This window comes from Mirounga leonina, unplaced genomic scaffold, assembly GCF_011800145.1.
Source record: "Mirounga leonina isolate KUSES-001 unplaced genomic scaffold, KU_Mleo_1.0 Mir_125, whole genome shotgun sequence".
NCBI lineage: Eukaryota > Metazoa > Chordata > Mammalia > Carnivora > Phocidae > Mirounga > Mirounga leonina.
The window spans coordinates 14,695,104-14,718,182 of record NW_023270305.1 but is presented as its reverse complement, the minus strand read 5'-3'; the positions used below and the strand labels follow the sequence as shown (position 1 = coordinate 14,718,182).

The 23,079-nt window shown below is 39.9% G+C and overlaps 1 protein-coding gene across 1 annotated transcript in view; it reads right to left on the bottom strand.

Annotated features, from left to right (window-relative positions):
- Positions 1 to 23,079, bottom strand: part of ZNF512 (zinc finger protein 512) — a 95,969-nt gene that overhangs the window by 9,605 nt on the left and 63,285 nt on the right. The window contains 8 exon segments of the mRNA XM_035000530.1: positions 4,368 to 4,562; positions 7,075 to 7,242; positions 7,849 to 7,947; positions 8,359 to 8,445; positions 8,974 to 9,098; positions 9,770 to 9,853; positions 10,149 to 10,244; positions 10,886 to 11,070. Of these exon segments, the coding sequence (XP_034856421.1) occupies positions 4,368 to 4,562; positions 7,075 to 7,242; positions 7,849 to 7,947; positions 8,359 to 8,445; positions 8,974 to 9,098; positions 9,770 to 9,853; positions 10,149 to 10,244; positions 10,886 to 11,070 (1,039 nt within the window).

The following is a 23,079-nucleotide window of genomic DNA, read 5'->3' as shown; positions in this document are numbered from 1 at the left end:
ATATGAACCTAATGATTACAAATGAGAAACCTAATGAAAGGGGGGAACCAATCTAAGTAACTACAAAATAGTACTCTGATTATACAGTATAAGGCCAAAGATGAAAAGAACCGTAACAAATACTGTTCTCTAGTTAGTAAATCTGTTTTTACAGGGGTATGGGAAAACAACTGTAAAACTATGTTATACTAGCACTAAGCAAGTAAGTAAATATATTGTACACAATGAGAGCCAGGTCTCTCACTGTTGGAGAAAGGAGTTACAAATAAGCACAGAGGAAGACAAGAATGAAACTTGCGGTGTTGGACTGGAATTGATGGTATCACGGCCTTAAATATGTATACAGATAGAGAGACATAAAAATGAACAGAATAGAGAGGGAGCCTGGGTGGCGCAATGAAGAGCCAACTCTTAAATTTCACCTCAGGTCATGATCTCAGGGTCCTGGATCAAACCCCACGTTGCGCTCTGCACTCAGCGTGGAGTCTGCTTGTCCCTCTCCCTCTGCTCCTCCCCTCACCCGCTCCCTCGCTCTCTCAAATGGATAAATGAAATCTTAAAAAAAAAAAAAAGAACAGAGTGTGTGTATGACCCATGAGTATACATATATATGTATATGCATATACATATGCACCCTTGGATATGCATATACACACACACACACACACTCACATACTTATATATATCATATATCTCCTAGCTCTATCCACCAAGAGGGCCCAGAAGCAATAACACCCCAGCAGGAATGAATACACCTACCATTCAAATCTTGGTTTTTAAATATATTCTCCAATAAAAGAAATCAGGATTCCTTGGAGAAATGGTTGATTCTAGGGCTAGGGCAGAGAATATATGAGATGACCCTACAGCATCTCATGGTGTCAAAAAGTAACAAAGTATTCAAAAAAATGATAGCAGCATGTCATAAAGACACAGGGGCCCACTTGGAAGAGCTCCTGATGGCCAACTCTGGGACAGTTTGAGCCACAAAATTAACAACAATAACAGCACCGTATTATAATGCTACAATAAAATATCCATGAGTCCATACTGATATAAGCAGATTAATAGAAGAAAAGGATGTATCTTTCTGACAGAATTCCAATTAATAACTGTGGAAGAAATAATGGAAATACTAAACATCATTAGGCAAACAACCGTAATAATAATTGTTGCAGTGGGCAGAAGTATGATAAGGGTAGTTGCATAGTGTCAATCCCGCCACAAAATATTCACTAATTACAAGGGGGAAAACTGTAATTTTGCCTTGGAGAAAACTGGACAACACATCCTCATCAAGTGATCAAACCAGTGATTTAACACCAGTAAAAAGACACATCAATATCATATACTTCCTGATATGGTGCACTGAGAAGGGCCAACACTGCTTCAGTGGTATTCTTGATAAAAACATAGGACCCTCAATCTAATCTCAAGAAAACACTAGACAAATCCCTATTAGAGATATTCTACCAAATAACCAGCCCGTCCTCTTCAAAGTATCAAGAGCACAAAAAACAAAAAACAAACAAAAAAAAAGCCAGAAGAATTATAACAGATGGGAAGAGACTAAGGAGACACAGTAAAGAGAATTAAATGTGAGATCCTGATGGTATCCTATTATGGGATCCTGATGGGATACTATGTTATTGGTTATGTAGGATACTGGCATTAGAGGAAGCCAGGTAAAGAGCAGATGGGAACTCTGTACTAACTTTGCAATGGCTCTGCAAGTCTAAAATTATTTCCAAATAAAAAAGTTTTTCAAAAAGGATAAATATTTGTGAAATAATAAAAAATATATATTGGTCTCTGCCCTCAGTTCCTGTTGGTACTTCGTTTTTGACCCTGGTTCCTGACAGAGAGCTCCTAAAACTCCTAAGTTCCGGAGTAATACCAGTATTTGACACAGAGCTCATAATCCCTTTTCATAATCCCCCAATTCTTGGTAGGCTCCTGGGTGGGGGGCTAGTCACCAGAAAGACCAAGCCATGACTTGAAGCTTGGAACTTTCAGACCCATTCCCCATTCTCTGGAGAGGGAAAGGAGCTAAAAATGGAGTTAATCAATCATGCCTACATGATGAAGCCTCCATAAAAATCCCAAAATTATGGGGTTCAGAGAGCTTCTGGATTGATGAGCATATATATGTGCCCAGGGGGTGATATACCCCCAACTCCACAGGGACAGGAGGTCCTATGCTTGGGACTCTTCCAGACCTCACTCTATTTTTCATCTGATTGTTCATCTGTAGGTTTTATTATATCCTTCATAACAAACCAGTAAACATGTTTCCCTGAATTCTGTAAGCCATTCTAGCAAATTATCAAAACCAAGGACGGAGTTATGGGAACCCCAATTTATAACCAAATCAGTCAGAAGTACAGGTGACAACCTGAGACTTGTGACTGGCATCTGAAATCGGAGCAGTCCTGTGGGACTGAGCCCTTAACTTGTAGGATCTGACACCAACTCCAGGGAGATAGTGTCAGAACTGAATTATTTGTAGGACACCCAGGTGGTGCTAGAAAATTGGTCTGTGTGGGAAAAACCCACAAACCTGGTGTCAGAAGTTTAAGTGTGCAGTAGTGTGAGAGCAAAGGAAAACACAAGAGTCTTTTCCTAGACAATATTGCTTGTATTTGTATCAAGAAACACTGGAAGGGGGTGCCTGGGTGGCTCAGTCAGTTAAGCGGCTGCCTTCGACTCAGGTCATGATCCCAGAGTCCTGGGATCGAGACCCACATCAGGCTCCCTCTCAGGGGGGAGTCTCCTTCTCCCTCTCCTTCTGCAGCTCCCTCTGCTATTCCCCTGCTTGTGCACTCTCTCTCTCTCTCTCTCTGTCAAATAAATAAATAAACTCTTAAAAAAGAAACATTGGAAGGACACACAAGAAACCAGTAACAATGGTTAACCCATGGAGACAGGATAGAACAAGGATAGGGTGAGAGTGAGATATCTCAATGTTTATCACCATTTTGACTTTTGAATGACAAGAATGTATAATCTATTCAAACAAATTAAATTTTTATTTTACTTTATTGGGGGGGAGCGGCACAGGGAGAAGGAGAGAGAGAATCTTAAGCAGGCTCCACATCCAGTGCTGACCCGACGCAGGGCTTGATCTCACAACCCTGAGATTATGACCTGAGCTGAAATCAAGAGTCAGACGCTTAAATGACTGAGCCCCAAGTTACCCCTAAATTTTTAATTTAAAAAACAAAATGATAATTCCCTTAGCCGACACAATGTCAAAATATAAAACAGCTGATTTTAGAAAAGTATTTGCTAGATAAGACTATCAAAACTTATCAGTGAGCTAACAAATATTTATGTCAAATTCTCTACCACAGACCATGCACAGTGAGAACAGTTGGACTACAATATCACAATATACATATCACTGTACAAAATTCACATTTAAACTGAATTTAGATAACCATATACTTTAGCCTGTGGCAGGAAGAAAGTAGCAGTAAGTCTAAAAGAAGAAAGGATAATCTGATATTCAAAAACAGGATCCTACTCCTTGGACACCTGTAGGACTGATTTTTAGGCCAAATAAGAGGTATCAACTTCTAAAATTTGACCCATTTTCTTTTAACATACGACATTCCTCTCACATGAGTCTAAGCCCTAAGCCAAATCTAAACTGTTCTTGTCCGTACCAATGGAGAGTAATAGGTCCTTAGCTCTAATCTTAATTCTCACTGTATATCCTCCCAAGCCCTTCCCACGACTACTCCCATAAGTCATATACCCCTTGTCTCCTCTTGGCCAAATAATGTTCCTCTGGTCTATGATCTATTTTAAACTAAAGGCTTCCAAGCTGGGTCCTACACCCTGCAGAAGTACGTGGAGGGAATGATAAAAGTATCAAGGAGAAGGCCAAGCAGACAAGGCTTTGGGCTCACTACCTCTAGTTTATTCAGAGTGACTCCGTTTTCAGTTATTTTACATACTGCTGTTTTATATAAGCTTTCATTTGGAAAACAGAGTGGGTAGGGAGAGGAGTTCTGTGGCTAGAAAAACAAGTTGAAAGCATTTACCTAAACTAAACACAAACTACTAACTAACAAAGTGGAAACACACTGGTCAACAACTAGGCAAAAAACTAATCTGGGAATTCCGGTCCCCTCTGGAAATAGTCTAAAATTAAGAGGGTTCCTTAAGAAACTTCTGAAACAGACTGTCTCTCTAGGACCCACATGAATCCAAACACTGAAGCTGGATCAGACATGTTCCATCTCTAAGAATAAAGAAGCAAAATATCATTTATCACGTAGCCAAGTGCATTTACTTTTCCATATATAGAAAGCACAGTATCAGACACAGTTCTAAATTAATACTTTAAGTTTCTACTTTACCTTCCGATCATCAGGTACCAAATCCTGAAGCACCTTCCTCTTAGGCCATTCCTTGGCCAGTTCAGCAGAAGCCAGCTCCTGCAGGTGGTATACAGCTATCTTGGCAGAACGCCTCTGAACTCGACCCCCACTCTTTGGCTCCAGGCTCATCTCCTTTAAGCACTCTGGCTGTCCTGACTCTGGATAGAATGAGATCTGCAAGAATGAGACATAGCAAAACACAGGCCTGAGAAGTGGCTTCCATCAGAGCCAATGATTAAAGGCTATCCTTCCTGCTAAAGTATCAAAAGCTATTTACTAGTTTGCTAACCATTAGCATAAAGCTCCACCACCTTAATGAATATTTTGTTGGTTAAAAAAAACTTCTTCAGATATTGTTTTAATAAGTCAAAGTGGTTAAAGGTCAAGACACAGCCGTGTGCAAAGACATGACCTCAACCCATATCTAATACTACATATAAAAATTAACTGAAAATGGGGCGCCCGGGTGGCTCAGTTGGTTAACCGACTGCCTTCAGCTCAGGTCATGATCCTGGAGTCCCAGGATCGAGTCCTGCATCAGGCTCCCTGCTCAGCAGGGAGTCTGCTTCTCCCTCTGACCCTCCCCCCTTTCATGTGCTCTCTCTCTCTCATTCTCTCTCTCAAATAAATAAAATCTTTAAAAAAAAATTAACTGAAAATGAATCAAATGTAGACCATATAACTGTAAAACTTCTAGAAGAAAGCATGGGAGGAAATTTTTGTAATCCTGGGTATGATTGTTTTTTTGATGTCACCCTGGCTAAGCTACAGTCATCAGCTATTCAACCAAACACTAATCTACATGCTGATGGGAAGGTACTTTGTAGATCTAATTTTTAAAGTCCAAAATTAGTTGACCTTAAGTAAGACAGAAGAAAAGGCAGGAGAGATTCGGAGCGTGAGAGAGACTCAATACATCTGCTGACTTGAAGATGAAGGAAACCACAAGTGAGAGAATGCAGATGGCCTTCAGAAGCTGAGAACAATTCCTAGCCTACAGCAAGCAAGGAAATGAGGTCCTACAACTGCATGGAACTCAATTCTTAATTTTAATGAGCCTCAAAACAGATTCTCCCCCTTGAGCCTCCAGAAAGGAATAGCCCTACTGACACTCTGATGCCAGCCTGGTGAGGTTCTACGCAGGGGAGCCAGCTGAGCCGTGCTATACCTGGACTTCTGGCTTAATAAAGTGAGTTCATACAGTTGTGTTGTTTAGGCCATTAATTTTGTAATTTTTTTTTTATAGCAGCAACAGAAAACTGTACCTTGGGTTGGCCAACGTATCTCAGATACAACATTAAAAGCATTATCCATAAAAGGAAAAAAAGATAAATTGAACTTTATCGAAGTTAAGAATTCTACTCTTTGAAAAACACTGTCCAAAAATTAAAAGACTAGCTAAGGCTGGGAGAAAATATTTACAAGACATGTATTTGATAAGGGACTTTTGTCCAAAATACATAAAAAACTCAGAATATTTTCAAAACTTAATAGTAAGACAATAAAACTACAGTAATAAAAAAAGGATTGCAATGGCCACTTCACTAAAGAGGACAGACACTTCACTAATGACCCACATTGCCAATAAGCACATGAAAGGATGGTTAATGTCATTAGTCATTAGGGAAATGCAAATTTAAACTGCGGGGAAATACCACTGCATACCTAACAGAATGGATTAAGAAAAAATGATACTGGCAATAGCAAGTCCTGACAAGGACACAAAAAACTGGAATTCTCATTTTTGCCAGTGAGAATGCAAAATGGCACAGCCACTTTGAAAACCAGTTTGGCAGTTTCTTATAAAGTTAAACATATATTTATGATTCAACCTAGCAATCCCATTGCTAAGTATTTACCCAAGAGAAATTAAAATTTAGTTTCAAACAAAAGCCTTTTATGTGAATGTTTATAGCAGCTTTATTCATAATTGCCAAAAAATGGAAACAACCCAAATGTTCTTCAACTGGTGAATGGATAAAGAAACTGTGAAACATCCATACAATGGAATCCTAGACAGAAATAAAAAGAAATAAATTAATGATACATGCAACACATGGATGAATCTCAAATGTGTTATGCTAAGTGAAAGAAGCCAGACTCAAAAGGCTATACATTGTATGACTCCATTTATATGCTATTCTGCAAAAAGCAAAACCATAGGGACAGAAAATAGATCAGTGGACAAACCGTTCTATATCTTGAATGTGGTGGTGACTACACGACTGTATGTATTTGTCAAAACTCTTATAACTGTACACTAAAAAGGGTGAATATTAATTACCATATGTAAATTATACCTTGAAACTTAACTCTAAAAAAAACATGAGGTGGGGCAAGCCTAGAAATCAAGAAAAAAATGTCAAGACCAAAAAATTGGTACAAAAGAACCAGCTGGACAGAGATTTCCGCAAAATTTCTAGCTAAACGGGAACGCCTTAAGCTTTAAAAATATAATAATGAGTTTACTTCTGCACAGATTAAACACTGAACTTTGATTTCTCTAACCTAATTATGTTCAAAGGGCAGAAAAAAGAGAACCAAGGAAAAACAAGAGAAAACAAAAGCATTCAAAGATTAAAAAGGGATACAAATGAGGAACCAAGGATGTATGGGAAGATGTAAGGGTAAGTAGTCACCACAAAATAGATCCCCAAACAGGGTCTGGAAAGTAATCAGTACTCACAGGCCCATGCTCTGACCTCAGGTGATACGCAAGTCCAGCCTTCGATTTATATGGCTTTCCACAGTGGTGACATTTCAGGGTCATCTCCTCCAGCTCTGCAGCCCCTTTGCCACATTTTCTGACATGGTACAGATATCCCATGATGCTGGTGAAGCTACTAGAGCAACTCTGAACACAGGAGAGAGGCCTGAACTATAATCTTACATCTTTTGACATGATCTCTCAACAGCCACAAAAGACTCAACCACATCATATAAATAGGTCCTTTGACATCACTAGACCCTCTCCAACACTTCCCATTAGCACAGCCCTTCCTTGTCCCTTGTACCTGCCCAAACAGCTGTCCTGTCTACCATCAAGAGTGATATTCAATCAGTTTAGTCAGCATTCAGTAAACTAGCACTGTATGTTTCCTCTGTGGTAGACCTTCCTCTCTGGTCTGTGACTCAACTCCGCCCCGGTAGCAAACACCCAGCAATGCCAAAGCTCCTCACAGGGAGATTACTGGGAGCCTTTCATCACACTAAAGATGGGTGGTAAAGGAACCCCTCTGAACAAAGAAAAAGGGGAGAAAAATAAGTTTGTGGAGATGAGAAAGAAAAATAAAGAACTATTCATGAATTCAAAACACCTGGAAAAGCAGGAGCCACTCTTATGCTGGAAGGTGACACAGAACCAGGTCTACAAGAAAGAAGGAGGAGAAATGGAAGAAAGTAACAAAAGACATTGACTCAAGACTCCAGGCTAAAGGAGACGCTGTCCCTGGGCTCTTACCTCACGCATGCACCTGAGCTTTCCCAGTCTCTTTAGAACTGTTCGGAGCCGTTCTCTCTCACTTGGCTCATCTATTTCATCTCCAGCCTTCAAAATGGGCTAGAAAGCAAGAGAAGCAAACAAGCAGATGATTCATGGAAAAGACAGATACAGAAAAAAATGCTATCAGGAGAATCAAGGACTGGACTAGCACCTAAGCCGATGCCCATGAAACTTAGTTATCTGACCCTTGGCTTTCTCCATCTTCTCCTAGACAGACAAGGAAACAAATGCAATGCAAATAAGAGTCCAGAGCCTCTATCTTCGAGGAGATGAACCTTTGGAGCTAACCTAAACACATAAATACCCACCACAAAGGTTTCATTGTGCATAATCCTTCTATCAAAAGGGTGTTCTTACAACCCTAAAAAGCCCCAGAGCCTTAGCCACCTCCACTGGGTTATCCACACTCATCTATGTAAAGACATGCAAACACCACACAGGCTCATATGGGACAGAAGACACTCTTACCAAGCTATTATGATTTGCCATGACGTGATACTTCATCCCCGCCAGTGAACGAAGCTGTTTCCCACAATGATGACACGTAAACATTTCCTACGAGGAAGAAATACTGCTCAGTGCCAGGCTGTTCAACAAAGAAACAGAATGTTAAAAAGTCCTACTCAGATGCTCTCGACTGTATCTCCTTTATTTCCCAAACTCAACAGTCAATGAATCTCAAAATCCCACATCAGTGTCATGTCCTCAAGGACAAAGTAAAAGCAACTCATTTTTAAAGTAGTAAGAATTACCATTTACTAAGTGCCAACTATTTGCCAAGTAATGGGATGGGCACTTAGCCTGTATTATTGCTTTCTTATCCTCTCAGGGGCTGCACAAAATTATTTTCTCTCTCTTATAAATGAGAAAACCGACGTCCACACATAAAAAAGCTAAATGACACAACCAGTAAGTGGCTGAGTGAAGATTCAAACCCGAGTCTGTCAGACTCAAAAGCCTCTGTTTTCCTCATAACACAATGTTGCTGCTTTTCCACAGTCATCAATACACCCGACACAGCAACAGATGTCCAAGGTATGGGGAAAGATCGTAACTGTCACGAAAGGCCACAAAATCTCTAACCTGTTTGCAGGTCTCCATGTGTTTCTTTAAGCCCTCTATGGTCTTTCTCCCCACTGCCTGGCAGGTAGGACAGGAGACACTGCCTTTATCCACGATTTCTAAGTACCACTGTTCCTCCAAACTGCCTACAAAGGAGAAAAAGGAATACCTCATAATCTGCAGAATTCTCTAGAAACAAAAAGCACAATCCTGAAACTTAGTAAAAGTATCATAAAAATGGTTTGTTCCCTTTCTGGGAAAAAGACTCTTGCTGCATATAATTTCTAGAAATAATTCTTTTTTCAGTCAGTGAGGAGTTTCTGAAACACCTACTCAATTTCCCATGATAAAAACCATCTGAGCACCACTCAAAAGCCCAGCGGCTTACAGAACTGGGCAACATTTTTTTTCTAGCTTTACTGAGGTATAAGTGACAATGGGCAACACTTTCAAAGCAGCATATAACAAGCAGATACTGAGATATAAAACAGCCAGTTTGCTGAGTGTTTCCTGTGTGCCTGAGACTTTGTGAAATGTTTTTATCCCGTTTAATCTCCACGAAAATTCTGACTGCCCTCATTATCCCTACTTAGAGACAAGGAAACCGAAGTTTGCAGAAGTTACTAGATGGCGGCAGGCCAGAACACCAATTAAGAGCCAAAACTTCAACAAGGGCCTGACTAGCCTCCAAACCCATGCCCCTAATAACTGCCTCCTTAAAGAAACTCTTTGCTACATCATTCCTTAACCACCACAACCAACAACAAAAACAGGGTGTGAGAACTAGATACCCCAAAGCTTCCAACAGAAAACATACCTGCTGCATAAGCTGGTGGTTCCTTCCGAATACGACGAGCCTGGGATTTGGGATTAGGTTGAGTTCTAGTCCGTTGCTTCCTCCCTGACACAAGACAGAAACTTGAAGCCCAACATGTCAACTTTGCTCCCCCCTCTCTACTACCAAAATCTCTTCCTTCCTCTTCTCAACACCCTGTGCCCGACTCCCTCAACCAACTGACTCCCTTAGGTTGTAACAGAAAAAACAGGTAAAGTCAGGCAAGATGGAAGCCATTCGAGCCAAAAAATGAAAGGGCTCAACAGTGTTTCAAGGGCCAAAACCTAAGATCTCTCTTGTACTTCTAAAGAATAAAGCCCAGGCACCCAAGGAAGGAGAATGAGCAAAGTTACTCCCTTACCATAAAGCTTATGCTTCTTCTGAGGAAATTCTCGATAGTCTTCATCTTCTTCCTGCCTGGGTTTCCTTTTGCCTTTGGTTGATACGCCACCTGACCCTGAAATACCGTACAAAAAGAAACAAACAAAACCCTCAGCATGGCTTACAAGTGAACATCTCGGCCTGCCTTCAAACCATCATTCACAAGATCATCAGTGAGCACAAGCCTCACAGAAGTGTTTGGACATTTTTAGGCAAGTTGGTAAACTTCACTAACTCACTCAACCTCCACTTTTCCCTTTTTACTGTTCTCCACCCAAGTGAGCAATTGTTCCCTATGAGTAATGCGAGCCTTCAGGCAATGTGCTTCTTTGATCTTGATTCAAGGCTAACACTGAAGTAGAAGAATTGTTCCAGATAAAGGGCTACTAAGGACCCTTGAGACTATGCCCACCAAGACTATTACACCCAGAATCACCCTTACACCAGCCCCTAAACTTCAACAGAGGACCAAACTGCAACAATGCGAAAGAAGTTCAAATCTTGTGAAGAGGAAAGGCTGAAAACAGCCGAATCTAGAGGAGTGAAGATCAGCAGAATTTCACTCTAAAAAGAAGGGCAGTTCACAAAGTTGAATAGTATGTGGCGGCCTAACACAAATGTGAGATACACATATGTGATCCTTAATACTTTAAGAGCCATTTACAACAGCTACCTAGAGAGTGCTCTGCCTTTGAAATAAGACAGAGATAGTGGTACCTTCTACACGGGAAGCAGCAGCTGGCTTGACCCTTCTCATCTTCATCCAGTAGGTCGATTTTCGGAAGGACGGTGTAAAATCACTCACTGGCTCACATGAAGAGGCAGACGATGAGCCACTTAAGGAGTCATCATGAGGGATAGTGTACTGGAAACTATTATCCTTTATGGAGCACTGGGTCCTGCTATTAATATCACACAAATATATATACCACAAAGGAGGATCTGAAGTAATGTTCCTGTTAATTATTTTATATCATAAGAAGACAAGTTAGTTACCTATGCAAAAACTAAGAAGCCTGATAATAAAAACAGAATTGAGATTGTAATCTAACAATTACAATGGTTGATCAAATACAACATATAAAATTATTATTATACTTCATTGTAATAAGAGAAAGCAGTCCACATGAATGATCACTCTGCAGCCCAAGCAGGCATTCTTTCCTAGATTGATCAAAGAAAAGAAAGTAGTCAAAGTAATAGGGTGTTCTATGATCCTTTAGAAGATCCCCTGGATCAGTAACCAGGTATGTCCAGGCCTCCCTACTTCTCTGACAGAGGGACAGTAACTAAATAGTATCCCTGAGAACAAAGAAGGAAAAGAACAGTTTGTAGAGCCCTAGTCTGATCCATCTTCCCTCTCCCTTAGCTGCCTCCCTAAACATGGTGTCAGGGCTGTCCTGTCTTATTTAGGCAACATGATTCTTAGCTCCCATAGTTAAAGGAAGGGTGCTGCTACCTTGTCTGAGGTAAGCTGGCCAGGGAAGTCTGGTATACAGCTAGATCCAAATTCCCAAATCTAAGACCAGTCAGTATGTAGTTAACAAACATTACCCAGTAACTACAAAGTATCTTCTAGGTCATTCAGAATGCACAGAGGAGCAGCAGTTCTCAAAGTGTGGTCCAAGGACCTCAAGACATCCCTTTTCCAGCTAAAGATCTGTGTGAGGCCTGCGTTAGGTTTATGGCTTAGAAAGGTCACTCTGGATGCTATATGGAAGATGACCCATGGAGGAAAAGTGAATAAAGGGAGAAGGGTTAGCAGCTTATTGTTAACAGTATGGAAAAGAGATGATAAGGACTTGAACGAAAGGTTTTGTAGTTAGCAGATTCTAGATAACATTTAGTGGCAGAGCTGATAAGAATAACAGAAAGGTTGTGGTAAGGAGATGGAAGTAACACAGGTGACCATTCTTTTTTTTTTTTTTTTAAGATTTTATTTATGGGGCGCCTGGGTGGCTCAGTCGGTTAAGCGACTGCCTTCGGCTCAGGTCATGATCCTGGAGTCCCGGGATCGAGTCCCGCATCGGGCTCCCTGCTCGGCAGGGAGTCTGCTTCTCCCTCTGACCTTCCCGCCTCTCATGTGCTCTCTCTCATTCTCTCTCTCTCAAATAAATAAATAAAAATCTTTAAAAAAAAAAAAAAAAAAAAAGATTTTATTTATTTATTTGACAGAGGGAGAGAGAACACAAGCGGGGGGAGCAGGAAAGGGAGAAGCAGGCTTCCTGCTGAGCAGGGACCCTGGGATCATGACCTGAGCCGAAGGCAGATGCTTAAGGACTGAGCCACCCAGGTGCCCCCACAGGTGACCATTCTTAAGAAAATATATAAGTAAAATATGATACATGCCTACTATGGAATACTATGTAGTTGTTGGAAGCAATAAACCATTTCTACATATAGAGACATGAACATAACCAAAAAGCATACTACTGAATGAAAAAAGAAACAGGGGTGCCTGAGTGGCCCAGTCAGTTAAGCATCCAACTCTTGGTTTCAGTGGCTCAGGTCATGATCTCAGGGCTATGAGATCGAGCCCTGCATCAGGCTCTGAGTCTGCTTGAGATTCTCTCTCCCTTTCCCTCTGCCCCTCCTCCAAGTGCACATGCACACTCACACACACACTCTCTCTCTCCCCAGAAATAAATAAATAAATCTTTAAAAGAAAAAAGAAGAAACAGAGTAAGACTTAACGTCAATTTGGTAAATTAAAAACAAATATACATGTAAACAACACTAGCTATTTTACAAGGATTCATAAATATTTTAGGACAAATATCAAACTTGCTAACATGGTTGTCTCTGTAAGGGAATGGAAATGGAAACAGGGAAAACAAAAAACAACAGGGACTGATGATGTCGGTATGCTATGAACAGGGAAGAATGATTTTTCCATTCTCTGCACATGAGATCCAAAATTACAAATTTAATACAGCAAAGTCCTGATTCTGCCATGGTACATTAGGCCACTACAGCCCATTCCTCCCATTGATTACAACTAAAAATCCTGGACTCTGAAAAGTAAACAAAGCAGGTGGATTGTGGAGAGGAGTCAAAACTGGGAGAAGTGACTCACAGGGGGTGTGTTTCCCCATTTTGTTTTCCCACACATGTGGCAATGCAATAAGGGGGCCCCATTTGCAGAGTAGCATGGGCAGCCTAAATTCCAATAGAAACTCTATCTTATTGGCCAGAGAAACCAGGAAAAGGGCCTCTGTAGACTAAAATGTGTGAGGGAACTGTGAATAAGAGACAGTCAAAGAAGACGATCCCATAATTCTGTGTATGAATCCACACAAATCACAGCTTAATCTGAACTACATATGTGTAAAACATACCCAAACCAGCTTAGCAAAGGCTTCGAAAAATGAAATAAGATTTGAACAAACTGCACAAGTCTCAGGCTAACCCCTGAGCTGCTAGTAAAAGACAGACCCAAACCAATGTATCAAAAGCTTGAAGAAATGAAACAAGACTTGAAACACCTGGAAAAGTCTTAGACAAACCCCTGAGCTATTCAAGACAGACCTAAACCAACATAGCAAAGACTCAAAGAATGGAACTAAGATTGAACCAATGCCCTCAGAAGGCAAGACAGAACTTATGGTCTGAACAGTAAGCAGGTTACTTGCTAAAATAAAAACAGCAATGATCTCCCAGAAGATTCTAAAAAGACCCAACGTCTATACAAATAACATTCACAATCTTGGGAATAAATCCCAAAATTATGCAACACACAAAGAACCAGGAAAATGTGCTTAACTCCAAAAGGAACAGATAATGAACAAATGTCAACCCCAAAATGATCCAGATGTTAGAACTATCAAAGATTTAAAGCAGCTATTATAGGGGCGCCTAGGTGGCTCAGTGGGTTAAGTGTCTGCCTTTGGCTCAGGTCACGATCCCGGGTCCTAGAATTGAGTCCTGCATCGGGCTCCTTGCTCAGCAGGGAGCCTGCTTCTCCCTCTGCCTGCCTCTCCCCCTGCTTGTGCTCTCTCTGACAAATAAATAAAATCTTAAAAAAAAAAAAAAGCAGCTATTATAAATATGCTCCATGAAATAAAGGAAAACACACTTGAAGTGAAGGAAAAGGTAGGAGTTCTCAGCAGAAAAAAAGAATTAATTGAAATTTTAGAACTGAAAAATACAGTATTTAAAATAATAACAGAATGGGCTCAGTAGGAAAGGAAAAAGAGACTGTGGCACAAAAATACATTTGAAAAAAATAATGGTGGAAAATCACCCAAATTCAATGAGACATAAATTTACAGATTCCAGGAGCTCAACAAACATGCAATAGGATAAACTCAAAGAAAAACACACCTAGACACATCCTAATGAAAATGTTCAAAACCGAATATTAAAAGAGAAAAATCCAGAAAGCAGCTAGAAAAAAATGACATGTTACATATAGAAAACAATGGTTTGAATGATCACAGAATTCTCAACAGAAACCAAGGAGAACAGAAGACAGTGTAACATCTTTAAAATCCTGAGACAAAAGATTTGTCAATCTAAAATTCTATACTCAGTGAAAATATCCCTGAGACATACTTCTTCAGATAAATAAATTAAAAAAAAAAACAAGAAAATTTGTTGTCAGCAGATCTGCTCTATGAGAAATGCTAATGGAAATTATTCCAGATATGATGAAGGAAAATGATACCAGAGAGAAATTGGGATTTTTAGGAATGAAGAAAAAGCAAAAGAAATGGTAAATAGCTGGGTAAATATATTAACAATGACAATGACAACAACAACAAAACCCTCTTTAAAACAAAATTTTAACATTATCTGGTAAGGTTTTCAATATATGTAGATGTGACACATATGACAGCTATAACTTAATGGTCAGCAGGCAGGGGGTTAAGGAATCTACATGGTTGTGAGGCATCTACATTTAAGCAAAGTGGTAGTATTTTAACTCTAAGTAGCCTATGAAACAATAGGTATGTATATTGTACTTCCTAAAGCAACCACTACACACAAGAGAAAGAAAGAGGAAAAAAAAGAAAAAGAAAAAGAGAGATTCAAAAATCAATAAACTAAAATTGGACACCAAATATTCAAATAATTTAAAATAAAATATAACACTGGGTACGAGAACACAAAATAAAATGGCAGACCTAAATCCAACCATATCAATAATTAATTTATATGTTTATGATCTCAACACTCCAGTTAAAAAGCCCAAGACTGTTCAAGAGTGAATAAAAAAGCAATACTCTAATACAGTTGACCCTTGAACAACATGGGTCTGAACTATATGTGTCCATTTATACATGGATTTTTTTCAATAAATACAATACAGTATTGTAAATGTTTTTTCCTGGTAATTTTAATATTTTCTTCCCTCTAGCTTATTTTATTGTAAGAACACCGTAGTATATAATATATAACATAAAAAATATGTGTTAATTGATTGTTTATGTTATCAGTAAGGCTTCCAGCCAATAGTAGGCTATTAGTAGTTAAGTTCTGGGGAAGTCAAAAGTTGTATGAGGGGGCGCCTGGGTGGCTCAGTTGGTTAAGCGACTGCCTTCGGCTCAGGTCATGATCCTGGAGTCACAGGATCGAGTCCCGCATCGGGCTCCCTGCTCGGCAGGGAGTCTGCTTCTCCCTCTGACCCTCCTCCCTCTCATGCTCTCTGTCTCTCATTCTCTCTGTCTCAAATAAATAAATAAAATCTTTAAAAAAAAAAAAAAGTTGTATGAGGATTTTCAACTGTGTTGGGGGTCAGCATCCCTAACCCTTGTGTTGTTCAAGGGTCTACTAATTGCATATTGTGCCTACAAGAGGCACACTTTCTTTTCTTTTTTTTTTTTAATTGTTATTTATTTAAGTAATCTCTATACCCAATATGGGGCTTGAACTCAGACTCCAAGAGTCAAATGCTCTTCTGACTGAGCCAGCCAGGTGCCCCCAAACTTTCAATATAAAGACATAATAGGTTGGAAATAAATGGATGAAAAAATTATACCACACAATCGACAAACACAAGAAGGCTGGAGTGGCTATTCTAATACCAGATAAAACAGACTTTAAGATAAGAGTATCACCAGAGGGGCGCCTGGGTGGCTCAGCCGTTAAGCGTCTGCCTTCGGCTCAGGTCATGATCCCAGGGTCCTGGGATCGAGCCCCACATTGGGCTCCCTGCGCTGCAGGAAGCCTGCTTCTCCCTCTCCCACTCCCCCTGCTTGTGTTCCTTCTCTCGCTATCTCTGTCAAATAAATAAATCTTTAAAAAAAAAAAAAAAGACAAGAGTATCACCAGAGATATAAAGGGACACTCCATAATGATAAAAGTAACAAATCATCACAAAGACGTAATTACTCGTTGCATGTGTCTAGTAATAGAGGCTCAAAGTACAAAAAGCAAAACTGAGAGAATTAAAGCAAAAAACCAAACAATTCTACAGTCTTAGTAGAAAATTTTAAGACCTCCTCCTTTCAGGAATTGGTAGAACTAGACAAAAATTCAGTAAAGACCCAAAAGATGTGAACAACACTATTAGCTAAATTACTCTAGAATTCACTTTATAGAACACTACCTCCAACAACTACAGGATACAGTCTTTTCAAGTAGACATTGTGCATTCAACAAGACAGAGTATATGCTGGGCCATAAACTTTAAACTTAAAAAGATGAAAATCAGGGTGGCTCAGTCGTTAAAAGTCTGCCTTCGGCTCAGGTCATGATCCCAGGGTCCTGGGGTTGAGCCCCGCATCGGGCTCTCTGCTCCACAGGAAGCCTGCTTCTCCCTCTCCCACTCCCCCTGCTTGTGTTCCCTCTCTCTCTGTGTCTCTCTCTGTCAAATAAATAAATAAAATCTTAAAAAAAAAAGATGAAAATCATGTATGTATTCTCTGACTACATCAGAATTATATTAGAAGTCAAGAACAGTAGATCTAAAATAAAAAATAAATCTGGAAATTAAGCAATCTACTTGTAAACAATTCATGGGTCAAAAAGAAATCACCAGAGAAATTCAAAAATATTCTCAAGTGAATAACAACAAAAATTCACACATCAAAATTTGTGGATTGCAACCAAAGCAGTACCTAGAAGGAAACTCACAGCTCTAAATACTCCTATTAGAAAATTAGATCTATAATCAATGACAAGATTTCATCTTAAGATAACTTAAAAAGGGGAAAGTAAACCCAAAATAAATAGAAGGAAAAATATAATGAAGGGGAGAAATTCATGAATTAGAAGAGACAACAGAGAAAATCTGGTTCTTTGAAAAGACCAACAAAATTGACAACCCTGTGGCTAGACTGAGATAATAGCAACAAGCAACTAGAAATGAACTTATAAAAATAATATCATTTACAATAATATAAAAAAACACCTAAAAACAAATCTAACAAAAGATAATCAAGATTTTTATAATGAAAACTTACAGAGAAGTTAGGGATCTAAATAAATGGAAAAATATAGCATGCTCATAAGTCAGAAAACTCGGGCGCCTGGGTGGCTCAGTTGGTTAAGCGACTGCCTTTGGCTCAGGTCATGATCCTGGAGTCCCAGGATCAAGTCCCACATCGGGCTCCCTGCTCGGCGGGGAGTCCGCTTCTCCCTCTGACCCTCCTCCCTCTCATGCTGTCTCTCATTCTCTCTCTCTCAAATAAATAAATAAATGAACAAGATCTTTAAAAAAAATAATAAGTCAGAAAACTCGGTATTGTTAAAATGGCAATTCTCCCCAAATTGATCTACTGATTCAATACAATACTGATCAATACTCTAGCATGCTTATTTTTATAGAAATTGACAAACTAATTCTAGAATTTATATAAAAAGACAAAGAACCTAGAATAACTAAACAAATTTTGAAAATGAACAAAAGAGTTAAGATGACTTACCCTATCTGATTTCAAGATTTACTCTAATCCCACAGTATCAAGACAGTTTAGTATTGGCAAAAAGACAGATATATAGAACAGAATAAGGAGTCCAGAAACAGACCCACACATATAGATGTTGAAATAATTTCTGACCAAGGTGCCAAGGCAATTGAATAGGGAAGTCTTAAACAGGATATACAAAATGAAAAGAAATTAACATTGACTCTTATAACACACCATCCACAAAAAATCAACTCTAACCAAGTCAATAGACCTAAATGTAAAACCTAGAAAACTTCTAGAAAAAAACAAAGGAGAAAATCTTTGCAGTTAGGGATAGCAAAGTTTTCTCAAATAGAATACAAAAATAAGAAACATAAAAGGAAAAAATAACATTTTAATCATTTTTAATGATGAATATAAAACTGTTGGTCTTCAAGGCACCCAGGTGGCTCAGTCAGTTAAGTGGCTTCAGCTCAGGTCATGATCTCAGGGTCCTGGGATCAAGCCCCAAGTTGGGCTGTGCCACGTTCAGGAGGGAGTCTGCTTCTGGATTCTTTCACTCCCTCTGCCCTTCCCCTCTCTCTAAACTACATAAATAAATCTTTAAAAAATAAAAATAAAAATAAACAAAACTGTTGGTCTTCAAACACACCATCAAGAAAACGAAATGCAAATCAGAGATTGGAAGAAAATATTCAAGACACATCTATCAGACAAAGGAACTGTATTCAGAATATAGTTTTTAAAAATACTACAATTCCATAGTAAGACAAACAACTCAATTTTTTTAAATGGGCAAAAGATATGAACAGGCACTTCCCAGAAGATGATATATGAATGGCCAATAAGCACATGAACAGAAGTTCTACATCATTATTCGTCAGGGAAATGCAAATTAAAATCACAATGAAACACAACTATATACCCATAAAATTGACTAAAATTAAAGACTTATTCCCATACATTGCTGGTAAGAATATAAAATAATACCAGCAATTTGGGAAACAGGCAATTTCTTAAAAAGGTAAACATACTCCTGACATAAGATCCAATCAACCTAAGATGGTAAATCTTAGTAAATAAATACCATCTTAGGTATTTATCGAGAGAAAAAACAAAACATTTTTCTACACAGAGACTTGTACGTGGATGTTCATAACAGCTTTATTTTAATACCCTCAAAATGAAAATAACCCAAATATCCTTCAAGGTAGATGGCTAAACAAATCATAATGTTATCGATAATGAAATTTTGTTCAGCAATAAAAATGAATTTTCATCCAAAATCATTATTTTGAGTGGAAAAAAATCATGCAAAAAGAGAACACACTACATGATTTCATTTATATAAAATCCTAGAAAGAAAAAAGGTCAGTGGTGTCTGGGAACAGGAGTAGAGGAAGGAATGGATCACAAAGAAACCCAAAAAATGTTTTCAGAGGGATGGAAATGTTATCTTGATTGTGGTGACACTGTTATGGTTATTTACATACATCAAAGTTGATCATACTGTATACTTTAAATATGTATACTATAAATATGCAGTCTATTGTACTTCAATTATACCTCAATAAAAGTATTTAAAAAATTTTAATAGGAATTGGCAGGCCTCTAGGGCCAAAACCCACCATCCAAAACAATGGGAACAATGCCTACTAGCAAGACTTAATAGTATCAAGAAGCCATTAAGAGTCAAGTCCCATGTGACTCCTCTTGGTAAACTACCCTCATAGGAATGTCTTTACTGTCAGTGTAGGACTCAGATATACCCATATCCCCTCTCATGAATAAGTACAAGCACAGTAATAAATAAATAAATAAATATCAATAGTTCATATAATCAGTATGATTAACATCTTGGAAATTAAATCAATGTAGTTAGGGAATCCCTCCCTATAGGTCTCTTTCATTTTTAAAGGACTCAACAAAAACAATACTTGTCAAATGAGGGTACTTGATTGCTTGTAAAAACCCAGATTAATCTCAAACTTCCCTTTCCATAAATATGGCAAGAAAAAGACTTTGGTTTGAACAATATGATCATAATTCTAGTAACTTTATAATTTGTTGTCTGTGGCACCTTTTGGCCTCAGCTTCTAACCACAAGAGTGAAAAGTTGGACCAATTTTCAGCTCCTTTCTGATCTACCAAGAATCTTTCAGAGACCCTAGTTCATTCTCTAGGTGCAACTACTTAGACTTCATTAGAAAATTATTTCAGTTCATCCCAGTTTCCTTTGCAGCCTCTGTTCATTCTACCCAGTCCTTAAATGCTGATGTTCTCCAGGGTTTCATCCTCTAGTCTCTTCTAGTCTCACTTCTCACCAATGGTTCTCAAACTTCACAATCTCTTACAAAGTCAGTTAAAAAGGATTCCTATGCCCTAACTCCAATGATTCTGATTCAGATTAATAGATGAGGACCTGTTAATCTTTATATTTTTTTAACAATTAGCCACTTGCTATTCCATTAAATGCTTTTACCTGTTCACATTCTGTTCTCTATAAAAAATACCTTTTCCTCTGGCTAACTGCATTATTCCTTGACTCTCAAGTCTGTTTAGTAGGAGTACTTGCTCTGGCAACTCTTCCCTTCTGAACTATCACCCCCTGACCCCCAAGTCCTATATTAAATTCCTGTTTAAAAATATTTACTTACACCTAATCATGTTGATGTACTTGCCTATCTCCCCTTTTAGACTATTCTGTGTTTTTCTTGTCTGTATATCTAACAGATATATGTGTTAATATTGCACATAATAGATATTCAGCAAATGTTATCTGAATTAATTAATTCCTTCCAATGAATATCTAGTTAATAAGAATCTCTAATATGGAAAAGGTTAGCACATTCAGTGTACGAAATAAACAACCAGTCTTAAAGCCAAATAGTCTGAAAATAAAAGGATTTCTTACAGCCATTTTTACCAGTCCTTCCCATGTTCATCAATGTATTCATGAGTATATATTTGATGTCTGAGGACATGCGGGGCTACACTAAGTCATACGTTCCATTTTTAATATAATTCGTACTTTGCTTTGCAAGCTAGGTTCTTCTCCCCTGTATTAGGTTTAGACCTGCACTGTCCAATCACGTAGGCACTAGCTACAGGTGGCTATTTAAATTTAAGATTAAATACAGTTAAAAATTCAGTTCCTCAATCACACTGGCCACATTTCAAGCGGTCAAAAGCCATACGTGGCTATGGTCCTGGACAGTGCGGATACAGAACATTTTCTCATCATCACAGGAAGTTCTACCGGACAGCGCTGGCGACACAATTATAAATGGATCCCAGAAAACCTCACTTACTTCTTAGCTCCCACGATCTTCGTGCTCCTCTGCTGCTTAAAGGATGTGGGTTCCGGAGTCTAGCAAATCGCAAGCACATGAGTGAATGCTAGGGACCTCTGAACCCTGACCACAAAAAGACGAATCCCCTTGTGCCCAGAAGAAATGATGCTCTCCCCAGGCAACTACCTCAAACGGAAAAAGGCAAGACTTTTTAAGAAAAGTGTGTCGTCCTGTCTTCCTACAGAGTTAAGGCAGCTGACAACACCAGTCTTCATCTCCACCATTCCCAAAGCTCTGTCCCAGATAAAGGTTCTAAAGGGAGGCGAAAAGAGAGGACAACGGATATGGGAGGTACTGGGGACATAAAAGGAATAGAAACTAATGGCAATATGGCGAGAAACTGAATCCAAGGAAGTGCGGAACCGTCAGCGGTAAGTGGGGGGGGAAAGGGAGACAGGTAGCTCTGACCTAGAAGGGTGGGGCCTACGATGGGCTCTGATAAAACCAACTCTGAGCATGGGACAAAAGCGAGGGACCGCGTGTTGCGGGCTCCACAGCGCTACCCCTAAAGCGTAACGGTCAAACCGAGAAACTCACGGCGGGTACTGCACCGAGTCTGGAAGACATCACTCCCTCTCCACGCCTAACAAATCCACCCAAGGGCTCCGGCCAGACCAACGCCACTTCCGCTCTCCCCTCTTCTCCCGGATGTGGAGTCGGCGCCGCGGGTCCCAGGTCTGAACGTCTACTTCCGCCTGGCAGCTTCCGAGGGGGCTGCGGCCGGAGTGAGTCACGTGACACGCCTCCCTCCTCTGAGACCCCCGCCCCGGGAGGCTGTAGGTGGGGTTTGGAGCCTTATCATGCCCTCAGAACCCCTTGCTCGCGTTCCATCCGTTTGCGCGACACCAAATATCCCTCCACCCTCCATTCCCCACCCAGCACGACGAGTGGTCTTTCTAGGTGGAGATCAATTATTGCCCCTTTATTTATCTTAGAGAAATTTCAGACCCATTCCCGCCCTCCCTCCCCCCGCCCCCAGGTAGAGAGGCGTAAAGGCTCTTTGATTGCTGAGGATGCAGGTATTGGAGGCAGTGGCTGAGAAGGAAAGAAGCCAGGAAAGGGGCAGCTCGGTGAAGACTTGAGCCAGTCAATGAATAATGGGCGCGAATCTCTTCTCATCTGTTAGCTTCAGGCCTCTAAACTTGCCCTGCTTTGGAATATTTTGTGTGTGGTCCCTAGGAGATGTGTTTGAGTAACCCTTGCAATCTTTAGACAGACTATGTCTGAGTCTCTCCCTAGGGGAGCTGTGCTTGAGTCTCTCCTTAGCGGGACTGTGACTAGTTCTCTCAGAGGGACTGAGATGGGTTTTGTCAGACCAACTATGTTGGCCCCTTTCAGAATGGCTGTGTTGCCTCTGCTCAGAATGACTGTGTCTGCTCCTCTCAGAGTGCCTGTGTCCACTTCTTTCAGAGGGACTACAATGAGTTCTCTCTGAGGAACTGCGACCGCTCCTCTCAGAGGGCCTGTGCTGTCTTCTCTCAAAAGGGCTGTGTCCTCTCCCCTCTAAGGGACTGTGATGAGTTTTCTGAAGGAGACTGCGATGGCTCCTCTCAGAGGGACTGCGACATCTCCTCTCTGAGGGACTGCGACATCTCTTCTCATAGGGACTCTGATAGCTCCTTTTGGAGAGACTGTGATAGCTCCTCTGAGAAGGACTTTGATGGCTCTTCTCAGAGGGACTGCGACATCTCCTCTCAGAGGGACT